At 51.1% G+C, this 17,909-nt stretch overlaps 1 protein-coding gene across 4 annotated transcripts in view; it reads left to right on the top strand.

Moving 5' to 3' along the window:
• GBF1 (golgi brefeldin A resistant guanine nucleotide exchange factor 1) overlaps positions 1-17,909 on the top strand; it is a 209,099-nt gene that overhangs the window by 133,748 nt on the left and 57,442 nt on the right. For all 4 annotated transcript variants that reach the window (XM_015424302.1, XM_015424301.1, XM_015424300.1 and 1 more), the window contains 6 exons: positions 1,447-1,641; positions 1,909-2,074; positions 2,471-2,608; positions 3,463-3,551; positions 15,696-15,898; positions 17,676-17,799. In XM_015424302.1, the coding sequence (XP_015279788.1) occupies positions 1,447-1,641; positions 1,909-2,074; positions 2,471-2,608; positions 3,463-3,551; positions 15,696-15,898; positions 17,676-17,799 (915 nt within the window). The remainder of the gene's footprint in view (positions 1-1,446; positions 1,642-1,908; positions 2,075-2,470; positions 2,609-3,462; positions 3,552-15,695; positions 15,899-17,675; positions 17,800-17,909) is intronic.

The following is a 17,909-nucleotide window of genomic DNA, read 5'->3' as shown; positions in this document are numbered from 1 at the left end:
TTTGCACTCCCAGACTGGCTTTTATATTACAGAGCAGCATCTCTGATGTGGCTAAAAGAATGGATCACACTAGAGAATACAAGACTATTGAATTTGAAAGGTCATGATCTTTTATTAAGTTGGCACACATTCGTATGGTGTGGAAGAGCAAGTTCACATAAATATTCTAAGCAATACCTTATTAGATCTTCCTTATTGAAGGTATGGGAAGAAATTAAAAGTCGCTTTTATACAAATGGGTGGCATCATTGGAAGCTTTTACAAACCCTAATTTATTTCAAATAGATGTATTGTTAAGATATGAAGATTTGCTAGACAACAAAACTGAACTAAAACCAACTGAAAGTTTAATATGGTGGGAAAGAGCACAAATAGTTAAGATACACTAAGGATACGTCAATGGGCTTCTACGTAAAAATAACAGAAATGGATAAGATATTGTTGTATTCTGATGAGAAATTGATTAAGAAATTGTATGCATTATTGTTAGACAATAAGACCCAAGATAAAATAGTTAAAAATTCTATGGTAAAATGGGCACAAAACTTGGGACACAATATTGACTTGGATCAGTAGTCACAGGTGTGTGGGGGGAAATGTAAAGTTAACCAAAGCAATTTCATATAAAATATTTATAAAATGTTCTATAGATGGTATATCACCCCAGATAAACTTGCAAAGAGCTATCCTAACTTATCAAATGTATGTTGGAAATGTCATAACAATACTGGGTCCTTCTATCATATGTGGTGGCTGTGTGATGAAGTGAAAAAAATATTGGTTTTGGATTCATAAAATTTTACAAAAAATGTTAAAAAGTCCTTTGTACAAGAATTATTTTTATTGAATATATTACCAGAAAATTGTAAAAAACCAGGATTTTTATCATATAATACATGTAATAACAGCAGCAAGAATATTTTATGCTAAATATTGGAGAAGAAATGAAGTACCTTCAAAAGAAGAATTCATAAATAAAATTTTGGAAACTGCTGAAATGAACAAACTAACTCTAATTTTGATAGGAATACCAGAGACAATCTTTCAAAATACATGGTCAAGATTTTATAAATGAATTGAAGAATATAACAAATAAAACATACAAACATACAATCTATTTAAGGAAAAAAACCTTTTAAAAAAGGTGAAATATACAAAATCAATGTTTTGTTATGAGAATTGTAAACAAGAAATGTAAGGAGGTAATAGATACCCTAATTTTATGTTATGTTTGTCTTTAAAAATAAAAATTGTTTATTAAAAAGAGAGAGAGAGAGAGAATAAGGAATGAGTGAGACCCTGGCTTATTTTGGGTATTGCTGAGGCACGATTCGGTGTTATTTCTAAATCAGCCCAATATTGTTCATTAAAGTACCCTGTATTTCCCATAAATTAATCTCTGCCTTCCCTTTTCATTCTGTATCCTAACTACTCTTTTCTGACCAGATGTATATAAAGAAGCTGATGGAGATAATCACTGTAGAAAACCCCAGAATGCCCTATGAGATGAAGGAGATGGCCCTGGAGGCCATAGTTCAACTCTGGAGGATCCCTGGCTTTGTCACTGAGCTCTATATCAACTATGACTGCGACTACTACTGTGCTAACCTTTTTGAAGACCTCACCAAGCTGCTCTCCAAGGTGCTGAAAGTAGCCACTTTGCTGTTTTCTTCCACATAAGCGTATATACATTTGAGCACTGTAGAAAAGGAGAGCTGGCTAGTACTTCACAGCAGCAGAGATGCTTGCTGGTGTTCTTTGTGAGGAGCAAGTCAAACTGCCTCCAGAGATGTTTGGGGTGGAGGGAACAATAGACAAATTCCTGGGTTGGAGCTCTCCAGATTATGTGTGTGAAGCACTGCATGTTTGGAGAGATAAGCATTAAATTATCTGTGCTTGATTTACCAGAATGCCTTTCCTGTTTCTGGACAACTGTACACTACTCACCTACTGTCCCTTGAAGCATTGTTGACAGTGATTGATAGCACAGAAGCACAATGCCAAGCCAAAGTACTGAGCAGCATCTACCAGCAGGAGAAGGATGCTCTGAGACTGAAAACAGAAATTGCTTCAGGTATCAAAGAAACAAGCCATCGTAAACTTTCCATTTGATGTCTGCATCTTAACTTCTGTCCCGCCTTTTTGAATTCTAGACCAGATGGCGATCTTCTCTGATAGTTGCTCCATTCTGTGTGTGGGATGGGGCCTAGTCTAGAGGCTGTTGTGCCAGAACCTCTTTAACATGTCTGTCATCTTTGGGTGTTTTGTCAACAAGGCTTTAATCCACCAGTTTCCTTTTTAGCTTTGTAAGTAAATTTGAGTAGGCTCTTGCCCACGAAATAATAATTCCATTTCTCCTAAGGCAAGCGCCTAAAATTCCTCAAAGTGAGTGAATTTATCTACAGCATAACATGGTGAATTTATTTTTTGTCCTCTGTCGATAACTGTAGTCTACCTCTTTCCGTTGTAGTTGCTGAAGGGCAACTGACAGAAGGTAACCTCCCCATTTCGGAATTGTTAGAGGTGCGCCCATCCACAAATGGCTGCTCAGTGACTGACCACACGAAGCCGCAAGGCTGTCTGTATGTGGAGGGTGGAAACGATGCAGGTAAATCTTGATGAATATTTGTGTGCTGTGGACACCTCTGATGACTTCCCTCCTCTTCCTTGCCTGTCTGCAGTTGTGCTGTGGCTAGTGATTGTGCAGTTGCATTTGGTGTTGTTCATACTGTAGGAGAGTAGGCGGCAAATGGTTAACTTTGGTCAGAAAAGGCTTGCCCTGGCCTCCAGGCGACAGGCTATCTCGCGCAGCCCTCTTGCTGTGCCCTCAGCAAAAAGCAGGGAGTTTGGCTGCTTTCTAGCCCTAAGCAGAGAGCTCAAAGATGTTTTCCTTTAAAATGTATCACTTTATTGTTTCTCTTCTCTTTTTTTGTCTTTGTTCAATTACATTACATTAGGATAGAAACGGTAATGAATTTCCAAGCTTGTTAGCCCGTCAGTGTTCTACATTGAAGATGGGTTTGGATGAAGGTGGTTAAAATGTCTCTGGGCCTCTTTATATGTTACAGTAGAAGCTGGTATACATTAACGAGTGAGCGTGCACACCCTTTTCTGTCCCATAATGTGTGAAACATTTGTGCACCTCTTTCTCCCTCCCTCAGCTGTGACTCCTCATATTGTGTTTCCACGATTTCCTCCAAAAAAAAAAGGCTTGTACATTACATAGAGGAGGGTGTTTTACTGTGCATCCACTTCTGCTGAAATGTGTGAAACAGTCCCGTGCAGGTTTTGCTAGGTCACAGTGTTGCTCCCTGTGGATTAATATTCTCCTGCAGGGCTGATGGCTGACAAAGAAAATGGTGCTGTTGGGTTGGTGTAGAGGGGAGGTGGTAGCATACTACAATAAACAGCACTATCTGTTGTGAAGGATCTACCAAGAAAGAACCCTGTTTTTGTTTTCAGTGGAGAAGACCACGCCGAGGAAGCCTACTCGCTTTTCCTGCCTCCTGCCTCCAACAACTGAACTGATAAAGATTAAGAGTAAAAAGAAGGTATGAGCTCTTCTTGTGGTTTCTGAAATGCGTACAGTATGCCACAGATGCTGCTCTCAGCTTTTAACAGAAGGGACACTGGGTGTGTGAGGAAAGCGGAGAAGCAAGAGGATGCAGAGGAAGAAATGAGATCCGAGAGTGCCTGAGGAATAGACGAGTCTTCAGTGAATGTTTAAATACTCTGCAGTAGAAGGAGGCAGGGTGTCTCAGTACAGCAGAAGAGGAAGAGACTGCTGAAATGGCTCTGTAGACTTGGGCTACGGAAGCAGAGGCTTGAAGGGAGCGTAGGGCAAGAAGGGTGCGTGGAGAGAGAGAAAAAGAGGGGAGTGGCTACATGGAGGGTAACAAAAACCACCAGGAAACTGTCTCATTGTTTCATTCGTTGATTTAGAACACTTTCAGACCACTTTTCTGAAGTGCTCAAAGCAGTTTACAAAAAAAAAGAAAATGGTTCACGTCTACATGAGGTAGTGGGTACAAGTGACATCAGGAAGGGAGCTTTTTTCTTCCACTGGTATCATGCTCATAAATCAGACCTGAATTTAAGTCTTCAGCTTTATCTTTTGCTGCTTTCTGTTGGGTTCCACCAACATCTCAATTTTGAGGGCAATTAGAGGACCCCCCCCCCCCCCAATGTGCACTCTGTGGGTCGTGACTGCTGACTATGCTGTGCTAGTACAGGACTGAAACACAGCACTGGAATGATGCATCCATCTTGACTGAGAGCATCCTGTATGAGCACATCCTGACATCCAGCCCTTTATTACTATTTCCTTTGTTTTTCAGCACAGGTTAAGAGAAGCAGGGCAGAGCTAGAGTGAATCTGTCCCTGGGTGTTTCAGCTGCTTGTGTTGTATAGCTTCACAGAAGGCTGAGCTAATTTCCTCTTTTCTAGGTGTCTCAATTATGTGATCCATTAGAAATTTTAATGCAGGCAGGCACGCTGTTTGCTGATAAAAGGTGGTCATTCTCGCAATGGGGGTTTTACATTGGGAATGCTGTCACCTGCTCTTATTGAGAATTCACATTCTGGTGGCTAAAATTTGTACCTGGAGTCATGTTTGAGAAGTAAACCTTGGCTGGGGAAACAAGGAGAGATGAGGGACGGTGTCACACTCGCCAGGAGTGTTGTTTCTTGCTAGTGATGGGCAGTATCTGAGAACTGACATTTATTCTGGTGCTTTAGTAAAGTTCACGTTGGTGTTTGTGTTGGATCTCTAGACACACACAACCTTTAGTTAACCCTCTCTTGGGTGGTTGCTTATGACATTATACACTTGTGTTACCTATTTGAGAGCCTTAGAAACCAAGTTCTGGTAAATGTGAAGAACAGTTAAAGTGCCTACCAAGTGCTTACTCAGGAACTGGCCACCATCCTTTGGGGAAAAAATCCCTGTGACCTTGTTGCCTTCCTGTGATTCTTTCTAATACTCCTGGTACAACGGTTAGTGGTATTCCATTTGAAAAAGGCTGCAGAGATTTGTTATATTCCTTTATGATCCGTCTCTCTAACAGCTGCTTAGATTGTTAAACTTGCTAAGTGGGAGACGTCTGGTTCTGAATGCACGGCTGCTCATCTCTGTGTCATTTTAAGGACGTTTCTTTCACCTTCAGATTTCATTCTGGACACCCGAGGAGCTGGTTTTTGCTTCTGATTGTTGTGTGTGGAAAAGTGACATCTGAAAACAGTCAGGCTTTGGTTTCTGCCCTATGAATGTACTGATTCAGAAGACTGACATAGGTTCAATGATTAGTAGGGATGTGCACAGACCTGAACAACAAACCAAAATCCAGGCCGAGCATTGCCTTCTTTGGGGCTCGGACGGACTGGCTTGAAGGTCACGTGTCTCTGGAAGCTCAAGTGCCCGAATTTTGTGCGCTCAGCTCGGAAGCATTCAGCTACTTTCGCCAGAGAAACCCCACCCCCGCCGTTTCGCGCTGAAAAGCAGGTGTGAGTGGGATTTTTTGGGCATCGAGGGACCAGTGCCGGGCACCTGAGGCCGACAGGCATTTCCAATTTTCAATCAGAGACGTCCATCCTTCTCCCTCAGAATCGGAGGGGTATTCCCAGGTGGCGCGTTACTGTCCTTTGTTTCACGTCGTGGTCTCTTGCAGTGCAATGCTCCTTTTGCACACTGAAAAAATTCGTCATGGGCCTGGGTTTGGGGGGAAATTTACTGGGGTCACTGGGTGGGTGGGTGGGTGGGCAGAGAAACCAGCTGGATCTCCTGGCAATGATACCAGTCGCCAGATGAAAAACATCCTCCCCTTCCCTCTTCACTCCGTTTCCCCCCTTTCTGTGTTTCTCTGCTGCCATTCCTGGTCGCTGCCTGCCTTTTCTCTCTCCCATGCGAGGGGTGGGAAACTGGGATTGAATTCTTTTGCTTTCACAACGCGGTTTTGGTTTGACTCCAGGGTTGCCTGTTTCCTTGGCAAGTCAAGCAGCGGAGCCACCCCACCCCTTCTGTGGGTTCTGCAAGCAGCTGTTCTCTCTGCCCACTGGCAGTGGGGCTTGACTTTTCTGCTCATCCCAAAAGGACATCCACTCTCCCCTTGCCAGTTGGTGACCAACCATCCAACCACGCTTGGGGGTGAAACTAGTGACTGCCCTTAGGCTGTGGGTTGTCTCCCCTTTCTGCATCCTGCCTTCCTGGGTTAGTGAAGTCCCTCAACTCAGAGTTCCTTCTCTCCCCCCCCCCTCCATTCGCCCCTCAGCGACCAAGTCTCAAACCACCTTCTGGGGCGGGGAGCTGGCACTGGCAAAGTCCCCTGGGCACAGGCCGTGGGTCCTCTCCCCCTTCTGCTCCCTGCCTCCCTGGGTTGCTGAAGCCTCTCCCCTCTGAGTTCCTTCTCTGTGGGCGACCAAGTCTCAAACCACCTTCTGGGGTGGGGAGCTGGCACTGGCAAAGTCCCCTGGGCACGGGCCGCGGGTCCTCTCCCCCTTCTGCTCCCTGGTTTCCTGAAGCCTCTCCCCTCTGAGTTCCTTCTCTCTGGCCGGGAAAGTGGGCACCCCACTCTCTAACCATTTCCTGGGGGAGGTTTGCAGACTGCCCTTGGCACTGACTTTCTTCTTTGAAAGAGCACCCCCCCCTTCCTGCTTGGGTCACTGCGGTTTCCAATTTGGCAGTTCCTTCTCTCCCATGGTAAGTAGGCACCCCACTCTCAAAGCAATTTCTGGGGGGGGGGCTAATTGTCCTTGACGCCGACTGCGGGGCTTTCCTTCACTACCTCTGCCAAAATACAGAAACCCTTCTCCCTGGGTGGGTCGAGTCTCTGCCTTCAGCCCCCCTCCTCTGCCAACGAGGCTCCCAACCCACATTTCCGCACGACTTGAGCAGCCACTCTTTCACCCCCACTACCTTACGTGTGGGGACATGAGGGGGGGAGCCCCAAGGGGCCATGGGCAGATGGGACGTGGGCAGATGGGAAGACAGGGCACACTCTGACCACGTGGTGGGATACGGCCGCATTCCCCCTCCTGCCTGGGGACATGAAGAGCCCCCCCCCCCCTGCTGGGGGACTTCGTCAGCGTCCTCTGCGTCAGGTTCCCCTGCAGCATCCATGGGGCTGGTCTTGGTCACCAGATGAGAGCACACACACACACACACACACACGGTTTCAGGTGGGCCACAGGGGCAAAGGACACGTGAGAGGGAGGAGACCACCGTTGCTAGTGGTGAGGGCGGTGATGATGGCTGAAGCATGTCAATCTAGTTCCGTGCCCGGGGATTCCCGGCCGCAATCACCCGCCTGTCCCTCAACTATCGGTACACAGGGGATCAGTCCAGGGTCTGAGTCTGGGAAACGGTTATGTCTGAAAAGTGCCCTGCTGACGGGCGTGGGGGCACGGCCGCAGTCTGCTGCGTGGAAGTACTTCTGCATCCCACCTGGTGATCACTGTGTGAGTGAGTGCCAGGTGTGCAGGGTACATGTTCATCAGGCGAGAGATCCGCATCACTTAACCACTAACATTCTACAGAGGCACTTGTGTCGGTCGCACACCAATTTGACTCTGCCAGAGGGTGGACCCCCGAGCCTGTAGCCACTCCTAGTCGATGGGGAGGCCGGGAGGGGCGGGCCGCCACGTTGGGGTCTCTGGCCTCCCCCATATGGGTCCCCCCAGGCAAACCACCCTTCACGAGGTCATGCTCGTCGGGTCCTCCCCAGCGCCTGGAAAAAGGACGAGGGGGCAATCACTCAGCTCATCGGACGAATGGTCGCCCTGGATGGCCAGCCTTTCTCACTGGCGGAGGCTTTCGGGGGCTCCTACGATGCATGGCCCTGTGGTACACCATTCCCTCCCGAAGGACCATGAGCCGGCATGTGCTGCCCGCCATGTCCGCGGTGCGTCTGGTGAAAGCCGAGTTAGCCAAGGCATGAGGGAGAACGGTCCAGCTGATGGCCGACCTTTGGAGCGGCCAGCACCATGGCTACCTCTCCCTCACCGTACACTGGTGCCAACCCGAGGAGTTCCAGGGTGGGCAGTGGGACCCTCTGCACCAAGTGGGAGCAAGCACGCTTCCGTCTGGCATGGCATGGACATGGAGCACGGAGCACATGTCGGTGAATATCTCCGCGGCCATTTGGAGTAGCCTGAAGATCTGGTTTGGGGGGAAACAGATCACCCATGGCTACCTGGTTACTGACGGTGGCCCAAACATGCGTAGGACTGCCAAAAAAGCCAAACTCAGATATGTTGTCTGCACAGGGCAGAAGATTCAACTGGTAGTGAAGGATGCCCTGGGTCTGGGGAGCAATGCCATGGCTGGGGAGGGCACCGCCGAGAACTGCCAGCTCTTGGCGGGTCACTTCTCGAGAAGCATCAGGGCTTCACGGCCACTGAGAGAGAAGCAGGCTGAGGCAGCCAAGCCGGAGCACGTCCTCCTCTAGGACATCGGCACCCAGTGGAACTCCACCTACGCCATGATTGCCAGTTTGGTGGAGCAGAAGACGATGGTCCAGGACGTCCTGTTCTCCCTCGAGTCAGGGCTCTGGTCGACAGGTTGCGCCGCAGTATCGAGCAGTGCCTGCATCTGCTCCTTGAGGAGTGGGAATTCAGGCTGGCATGCATGTGTGACCTCCATATCAAGGGAAGCATTGCCCTCCGAAACTCTCCATCTGTCGTCATCACCCAACCTCCCCCCCAAAGCAGGGCTGCTAGAGGGGGAAGATATACTGTCACATCACATTCCGGGGTCCGTCCCCATGGGGCCCACCCTTCCAGGTCTCCTCACGTCTCCCCCCCCCCCCGGGGGAGGTCCTGCCGGGCCCATCCCTGGATGGCGCACTGCTTAACACTGCCTGAAAATATTTTATGGTCTCTGTCGTTGTCCATCCCCCCCAAAAGCAGGGCTGCTAGAGGGGGGAAATATACCGTCATGTTACGTTCCCAGGTCCATCCCCCCGGGGCCCACCCTTCCAGGTCTCCTTACATCTCTCCTCTCCCCTGGGAGAGGTCTCGCTAGGCCCCTCCCCAGCTGGCATTCTCCTTCTACTACCTCAAAGCATGTCACCATTGGTTGTCGTCATCGAACCCTCCCGAAATCAGGGCTGCTAGGGGGGAAATATTCTGTTATGTCACGGTCCCGGGTCTATCCCCCCAGGACCCACCCTTCCTTGTCTTTTTACGTCTCTCCTCCCCCCTGGGGGAGATCCCACTGGGCCCCTCCCTGGCCGGCGCACTCCTTAACACTGCCTCAAAGCATTTTATGGTCTGTCGTCGTCATCCAAATCTTCCCTCCAAAGCAGGGGTGCTAGAGGGGGAAGATATTCCATCACATCACGTTTCCGGGTCTGTCCCCCCCCCCCCCGGGGTCCACCCTTCCTGGTCTCCTTACATCTCTCCTCCCCCTTGGGGAAGGTCCCGCTGGGCCCCTTTCCGGCTGGTGCGCTCCTTAACACTGCCTGAAAACATTTTACGGTCCGTCATTGTCGTCCAACCCCTCCCCCCCCCGAAAGCAGGGCTGCTAGACGGGGAAGAGTTACCCTCACGTCACGGTCACATCCCCAACCCTGCAGAGCCGAGCGCAAGCCCCCCCCTTCCAGGTCTCCTTGCATCTCTCCTCCCCCCCGGGGGAATTCCCGCCGGGCCCTTCCCTGTCTGGCGCACTCCTTAACACTGCCTCAAAGCATTTTATGGTCTGTCATCCAATCCCCCCCCCCAAGTGGAGGTGCTAGAGGGGGAAAGTATACCATCATGTCACGTTCTGGGGTCCCTCCCCGTGGGGCCCATCCTTCCAGGTCTCCTTACATTCCCCCCCCCCCCCCGGAGGTCCTGCCAGGCCCTTCCCTGGCTAGTGCACTCCTTAACACTGCCTATAAACATTTTATGGTCTGTCGTTGTCGTGCAAAACCCCCCCCAAAAAGGGGGGTGCTAGAGGGGGGAAATATACCATCATGTTCCGGGGTCCCTCCCCTCGGGACCCACCCTTCCATGTCTCCAGCCGAGGTGCTCTTTAACCCTACCTAAAAGTATGTCACCATCGGTCATCACCACCCAACCCCCTGAAATCAGGGCTGCTGGGGGGAGGGTACACTGTCACATCCCGGGGTCCTTCCCCGCAGGGCCCACCCTAACATGTCTCCTTATGTCTCTCCTCCCCCCTGGGGGAGGTCCCGCCGTGCCCATCCCCAGCCGGCATGCTCCTTAACACTACCTAAAAGCATGTCACCGTTGGTCATCGCCACCCAACCCCCTGAAAGCAGGGCTGCTGGGGGGGTGGGATATACTGTCACATCATGTTCTGGGGTCCCTCCTCGCAGGGACCACCCTAACATGTCTCCTTATGTCTCTCCTTCCCCCTCGGGGAGGTCCCCGGCCAGCGCACTCCTTAACACTACCTCAAAGCATGTCACTGTCAGTCGTCGTCACCCAACCCCCCTGAAAGCATGGTGATGTCTAGGCTGTCTTCACCAAATCATAGACACAAATATGGAAATCATCATCACGTCATTTGATGAAATAGACAGAAGGTTTGGCCTCCACTTGATGAATGACCCCACCAGTCCTTTTTGAGCCATCTTCTTTGGCACATTCCACTTGTTTCACCAGTAGGCTGTCCATGGCTTCACCCAGCTCCAGCTCGCCTGCCAACGATGTGACTACTGGCCATAGGAAGACCGTCCTGTGATCTTGTTTCTCCTGTGTGAGGCCACATTCTCCTTCAGCCGCCGCCCTTTGGTCTAGGCCAGTATCCTTTCTCTAGGGTGCTCCCCCTGTCACCCATGACTCCAGCCTCCCTCATCAAATTCCTCCTGCCAACGTGGTAACCAGCCACCACCCGGGGTTCGGTGTCATGCCCACCGTGCCACTCGACCCAGTGGACCCTGATCCCGGGGACTCTTCACCTTCCACATCCAAGGAAGAGCTCCCTGCACCCCTGGACGTATGTTTTGCAGAGGATGAACACCGACTGCCAGAAGGGTTCACACCTGGAGCCGCTCCTGCAGAGCCGAGCACAAGCTCCACACACCCCAATTCCCCTCCACCTGTAGCTCGTTTATGAGACCAAAGGAGACGGGATTTGACAATCCAGTGCAGGGAAGCACGCATGCGTGGGAGGCGTCCTCTGAGTCCAGAGCATTAACTGGAGCCAGGACTCTGTAATCAGCGGGGAATTAGGAACACAGGGAACGGGCTTTTAAGGAAGCCCTCCTCACTATCTACCTCGTGCTGGCAACTGATCACATGATTGAATCGCAGCACGGGCCTTGCATCTTGTTTCCTGACTTTCTTCTTGACTCCCTCGGCTTTTTGCGTTCTTCTGGCTCCCTGACCTTGGAATGTGTAACCTGACTCTGAACAAAGTTTCGGCTTTACAACTCGGACTGCCAATCTCTGGTAAACCTTAGGCTGTGCAAGTGACCTGATATTTTGGATTACGCTTTTGTTTCTCTGCCTATCTGGTGCTCTGACCTCAGCCTGTGTTTTTGGATACTCTGTGCCTTGCCTAGCCTAGCCCGCCCTGCCAGGGCAATCATGACGTTCGGCATGCAGTTTCTTGCTGGTCTGGGGCTGCTGGGACGAAAATTCCATGCTACTCCACATTCACACTTCCTTGTGGTCTCTTCACTGGCCCACTGCTTTCCTCCAGCACACTGGCAACGTGAACCACGATCCTCCTCCCACTCCTTGTGGTGCATTTCCTGGCAGGGGAACCCAAGACCAGATCCGTCATGTGCGAAAACCATCTTCCTCCTCTTGGCAAGCAGTGAAGGACACTCCACCAGGGAACCCGAAGCCATATGTTTGTCTGATGTGTCTCGTGACCTCAACTCCTTCGTGCAGCCCTACACCCCAGGAATCCCCCAACCAATCTTAAAAAAAAAACATGACGTGAGCCATGCCCCCCCTCATGGGGCGTTCCCCGCACCAGGCAACCTAAGAGGAGATACCTGTCATAAGCCACCCTGGCCTGCAATGCCTCACCATGCTCTCCAACCCAGGGAACCCCCTCCCCCCCCCCAAATAAAAATAAGAACAATTAACAGACTTGAGCGATGCCCTCCCCCTCCTGTAATGTTCCACCAACCAGGGTCGGCAGCCACCCGGCCTTCAGAGTCTTGCTGCGTTTTCCAGCCCAGGGAGCCCCCTCCCCCAAAGAATTAAAAATAAAAACAACGGATGTGTGAGCGATGCCAGGCAACCTAGGAAGAGACATCTGTCGTGAGTGACCCTGGTCCTCGACAGGGCGCCCCCTCCCAATTAAAAAAATTAATGGACATGAGCGATGGCCTCCCCCTCCTGGGACGTTCCCTGCGACGGCCCCCCTGCCCGGTAGAAGAAGAAGAAGAAGATTGGATCCATACCCAAAGGTGTCTCAGAGCGGCTTATAAACTCCCTTTCCCTTCCCCTCCCCTCAACAGACACCCTGTGTGGTGGGTGTCTTCACCAAATCAAACAGTAGCCACGTTGCCTTCGAGGTGGAGGATGGGGCCCGGGGAGAGAGCACCACCTGCCTCTCTGTGGGTGTTCCCCATGCCCCGGGCTGTGTGTGTGGGGGGGTCACCACTGCCCTGTCACGTTGCTGGTGGATGGAAGGGGGCACCGGGGAGAGAACACCACCCACCCCCTACAAGCGATGCCAGGCAACCTAGGAAGAGACATCTGTCGTAAGTGACCCTGGTCCTTGACAGTCTCTTGGCCTTCTCCAGCCCAGGGAACCCTCCTCCCCAAAAATAAAAAAATAAAAAATAACGGACACAAGCAATGCCCTCCCCCTCCTGGGACATTCCCTGCAACAGCCCCCCTGCCCTGTAGTCAGGGTGGAGGGTGGGGCCCGGGGAGAGAGCGCCCTCGCCCCCCCCCCATCTGGGTGTTCCCCTGCCCAGAGTCACATTGCCGGTGGGTGGACTGTGGGCCCGGGGAGAGAGCGCCACCCGCCCCCTGCAAGTGATGCCCCCCCCCCGGGACTTTCCCCGTGGTGGTCACCCTGTATCGTTTAAGGGTGAATGGGCCCATGGATGGAGTGCCACCTGTCTCTGTGTGGGTGTTCCCTGGACCCTGGGCAAGGCGGAGGGGTTGTGTCACCCCTGCCCAGAGTCCCTCCGGCGGGGGGGGGGGTAACTTGTAGGTGAACTGATTCCCTTTGGTCTAGGCCTCTAGGTCCAAGGGGCTGCAAGTCTGCCCAACAAAAACGTCCCTACCATTTATAGGTGCGGTCATCTTTTTCGGTGGGTCATCCTCTAAGCTAAGTTAGTGTGAGCTAGCTCACAGTTTTTTAGCCTCCGGCTCACACATTTTTGTCTTAGCTGAGGAAGGATGGCTTCAGAGCAAAGCAAACTAATTTATTCAGTAGCCAAATCACTTGCTCACAACGTAGAAATTTTTTTTGCTCACAAGACTTCACAGCTTAGAAGGGAGCATTGGTCACGTCCCTTCATTCTGCCACTGGGAAACTTGAAAATAGTCCACACTGAGATCCTCCCGATGTCAGCGAATGCTGCCGTGGTCTGGAAGGTGTGGGGTGCCCGGCTCCCTCTCCTCCTCTGCACCCTAACCCTCCCCCCGCTTCTCATCCGCTGCACACCCTGTTACCTGCTGGGTGTCCTTGAAGGCTCCGTGTCCAATGCAACGGCTGCACTCTGTGCCCCAGGTGCTGCTTGCCTAGTTTGGTGAGAGTGGAGAGCCAGTGTTGGTGAGAGTTTGGTAGTTTGGTGAGAGTGGAGAGCCAGTTTGGTGTAGTGGTTAAGTGCGCAGAGGACTCTAATCTGGAAGAAACGGGTTTGATTCCCCACTCCTCCACTTGCACCTGACTGGATGGCCTTGGGCAAGCCGTAGCTCTGATAAGGGCTGTCCTTGAAAAAGAGCCGTTTCTGTCAAGAGCTCTCCCAGCCCCACCGACCTCACAGGGTGTCTGTCTGTGGTGGGGAGGGGAAGGGAAAGGAGTTTGTCAGCCGCTCTGAGACACCTTTGGGTAGGGAAGGGCCATGGGGTATAAATCCAACCTCCTCTTCTTCTTTTTCTTCTATCCCAGCCACTGGAGGATCTGCACCCCGTCTTTGGGATACCCTAACTGACCTTCCCCCTCATCCTCCGGTTTCCTTTGCCTCTTATGCTGGCGATGCACATCTCTCACCTGTCTCGTAGTAGTCAACCCCGCATGGCCTCCCCGCGAGTCCTTTTCCCACAGGAACATGTCCCTCCCCCTGACTCCAAACTTACAGCACTCCCCTCAACGTCCCCAACCCCACACCATCAGGCCCTTCCTAGTAATCACATTGCCACCAGTGATTGGAGGGTGGGCCTGGGAAGAGCCCCGCACCCGGGGGGTGGGGGGGACTCGGCCCTGCCCGGTAGTCACTTTTCTGGTGGCTGGAGGGTGGGGCCCGGGGACAGGGGTCATTTCCTAGAAAAAGAGGTGCAGGAGCTCATTAGCATAACTTATTTGCATATGCCACACCCCCTGACATCACCAGAAGTGTGTCAGAAGGCAACACCCACCACTCAGGCTCCACTGGACTGTTTTGGATTCCTAGCTATCGGGGGGGGGGGGGGGAGAAACGTGCAGATCTGTCCTCACAGAGGAAGGAGAGCTTGTACCTGAATAAAACTTGGTCTTAAATGTGCCACTGGACTGTTTAGGACTGGGGGGTGGGGGGCTCTGCAGCTTACCTGGCTGCTTCTTGCTCTGACTGAGGGCTGCTGGGAGCAAGGGGTGGGGCTTGTTGCATGTGCCCGCCCTCTGGGCTCTTTACTGCCGGAGCTCCGCTCCTGTGTGCCCGTGCAGGAAATGACCCCGGCCCGGGGAGAGAGCGCCACCCGCCCCCGTGTGCGTGTTCCATGGGTCCCGAGCAGGGCGGGGGATTCGGCCCTACCCAGTGATCACTTTGCTGTTTAAGGGTGGGGCCTGGGGACAGTGAGCCACCCCACTCGTCCCTGTGCGGGTGTTCCCCTGGGGAGGGCGGTGGGTGGCCCTGCCCAGTAACCACGTTGCCTGTGGGTGGAGGGTGGGCCCAGGGAGACAGTGGCACCCGTCCCTGTGTGGGTGTTCCCCGGGCAGAGTGGGAGGTTCTGCCCTGGTCGGTGATCCCATTGCTGTTTTAGGGTAAATAGGCCCGTGGGAAGAGCACCCGCCATCCCTGCCACCTTCCCGGACAGGAGAGTGACCTGGGATTATGCTGAGAATTTGGGCCCCTGGGACCCCCGGGGTTTTTCTCGTCATCTGGACCGGTTCGTGAACCGGCCACACTTCTTTTCGAGAACCAGTCAGGGAATGGGGTCAGTTCAGTTTGGTCCGGGGCAAAATTTTGAAAGTGCCCACCCCCAGTGATTAGTCACACTATTTTACTATGACGACAGTATTATAGAGTGATGGCGTCTTGCCGTTTTCTGATTGATTGTTCCCCAGTCGTGTCACTATGAAGAAACAACCGTACTGTAACAGCCAGGCAGGTGAAGCCAATATCTTCTCCCTGCTTACTTCATGATTTAAGATTTTTTAATTTAATATTTGGCTGTACCTCTTATGTCATCTGTAGTGAGGAACCGTACTCACAAAGAGGGACACACATCTAAAAAATAAGGAGTGAATCGCATTGCCTGTCTTTACCCTGTGCCTCGCAAGCCAGAAATGGAATTAGTTCTTAGGGAAGAGTCAGTGGTCTACGAAGTTCTGGCTAATTAACTCCGTCTTCCCTTTTCAGCTCTTGATAAGTGGTTCAGAACAATTCAACCAAAAGCCTAAAAAGGGGATACAGTTTCTGCAGGAGAAAAAACTTCTGGCCACCCCCATGGATAATGATGAAGTGGCCAAGTGGCTGCGGGAGAATCCTAGACTGGACAAGAAAATGATTGGGGAGTTTGTGAGTGACCGGAAGAATGCAGACTTGCTGGACAGTTTTGTGGGGTAAGTAGGCATTGGCCAACTTTTACCTTTGGTTTGGTCCTGCAGAGGATGACGGTTCAGAGAGTCCTGCATAGGAAAGTGAATGAATGGACTTTCTGTAGACACACTTTTACCCTTGCTTTCCTCTCTAAGGGCCTTGTTGGAGGAGTCTGTGTGCTCCCCCCCACCCCCCGTTTCCCCTGATAACCACCCTGTGCTGCGAGAGAGAGAGACACATGGGGGGGGGTCGGTCTGAGAAAGGGGGGTGGGGGTGGGTGGCAGAAAGGCCTCCAGTGGGCTTCATGGCCAGCAGGTGGCTTGAACGTGGCCTTTCCAGGTTCTCATCTTGCACTCTGACCACTGCACCTGACTGGATCCATTGACCTTTGAAGTAGATGTATTTCTGTCCATTTTGGTTGGGGTTCCCAGTTTACTATGTACAGAGAAGCATCTGTCCTCTTCTCTGATGAGGCAGAGATCCTAGGACAAAGCTTACTGGTGAAGAAGTCCTCCAAGGAGTGTTTCCTGAACAGTATGATGTGATCTGACTGCAGACAACATAAAGTTGTTATAAGTGATATAAGAATCTGTGTTCTTTAATAAAAACATGGGTGTATACACACACACACACACACATGGACACCATGCATCCGCACTCTTGTTCCGGTCACTCTCTCATGTCCCTCTCTCGTGTTCCAGAGCTGTCTGCCTCAGAGCCTGAGTACTGGAAGGCTGCTCTACTCCCAGTAGGTCTAACAGAGGCAGCCCGTTTGCAAGGGAGCTCACATTTTAGTCAACGGCTATATAGGCGGGTTCTTAGATCAAAGGTTAAAAGGTACAGGTTTCAACAAGGAAAGGATACAGCTGAGTGTTAAACAGGGGTGAAGAAGAAGAGATTGGATTTATACCCCATGGCCCTTCACTACCCAAAGGTGTCTCAGAGGGGCTTACAAACTCCTTTCCCTTCCCCTCCCCACAACAGACAGACACCCTGTGAGGTGGGTGGGGCTGAGAGAGCTCTTGACAGGAACTGCTCTTGAGAGAACAGCTCTGAGAGAACTGGATGCCCAACGTCATCCAGAAGCTGCAAGTGGAGGAGTGGGGGATCAAACTCCCAGATTAGAGTCTGCTGACTGTCTGCTAGGCCTAAATCCTGGTTGCCATGGGAGTGGGTTGACTTTGGAATGTTTGGTTTCATTTCTGCTGCGTCTTCTGTGTTTCTAGTATCACTGTATGTCCTTCAATGCCTGGTGTAGTCTTTCTCCAGGGAAAAGTAGCCCTTAACTTTGGCGGGCTTCTACCTGATCCCTGATTGGCCCTGGGCCATCAGGAGGCCTCCTTGAACAATGTATATTTGCTTGCTGCGTGCGCTTTTCTTTAGTTCTAACACGAAATGGTTAAGATATCTGCATACTCTCAATGTCTCAATAAACTTTACTTCTTTGAACGAAAGCTGTTGGGAACTGATTGCTGCAGGAGTATGACACTGACTTAACCACTACACCAAACTGAGACACTTGGCATTGCAAAGCAGTGTTGTGCTCTTTCCTCTTGGTCCCACAGGCCATTTATCTTCACCTATCAATTTGGTACTTAAAGCAGGAGGCCCATCAACTGCTTTCCGTACTTTTGAAAGAGGGGAAGTATAGAAGTTTGAACAAACCCAACTTCTGCTTATGAAGTCACTGTCTGGAAATAACCTCTTACATCTTTTGTCTCTCAAAAACGTTGGTGTATGAGCCTGTCTGCCACTCACTGTCTTCTAGCTGTTGTCTTTGTATTGCTACCTTTATTTCAGGACTTTCAGCTTCCAAGGCTTGCGACTGGACGAAGCCTTAAGACTCTACCTAGAGGCCTTCCGGTTGCCAGGAGAAGCTCCTGTAATTCAGAGACTTTTGGAAGCCTTTACAGAACATTGGCGAGTAAGTTCTGAAATCTGTGAGAATCTCTTTAATTTCTTGTTTGTCCACCATTAGGGTAATGTGAAGCAACTCTTTGCTAGGTTTGTCTTTCTTCAGAAGTAGTTGGGCAA

Source organism: Gekko japonicus, unplaced genomic scaffold (genome assembly GCF_001447785.1).
Source record: "Gekko japonicus isolate JY-2015 unplaced genomic scaffold, Gekko_japonicus_V1.1 scaffold2432, whole genome shotgun sequence".
Lineage (NCBI taxonomy): Eukaryota > Metazoa > Chordata > Lepidosauria > Squamata > Gekkonidae > Gekko > Gekko japonicus.
Note: the sequence above shows the minus strand (reverse complement) of the source record. Positions and strands in the feature narration are given on the sequence as shown.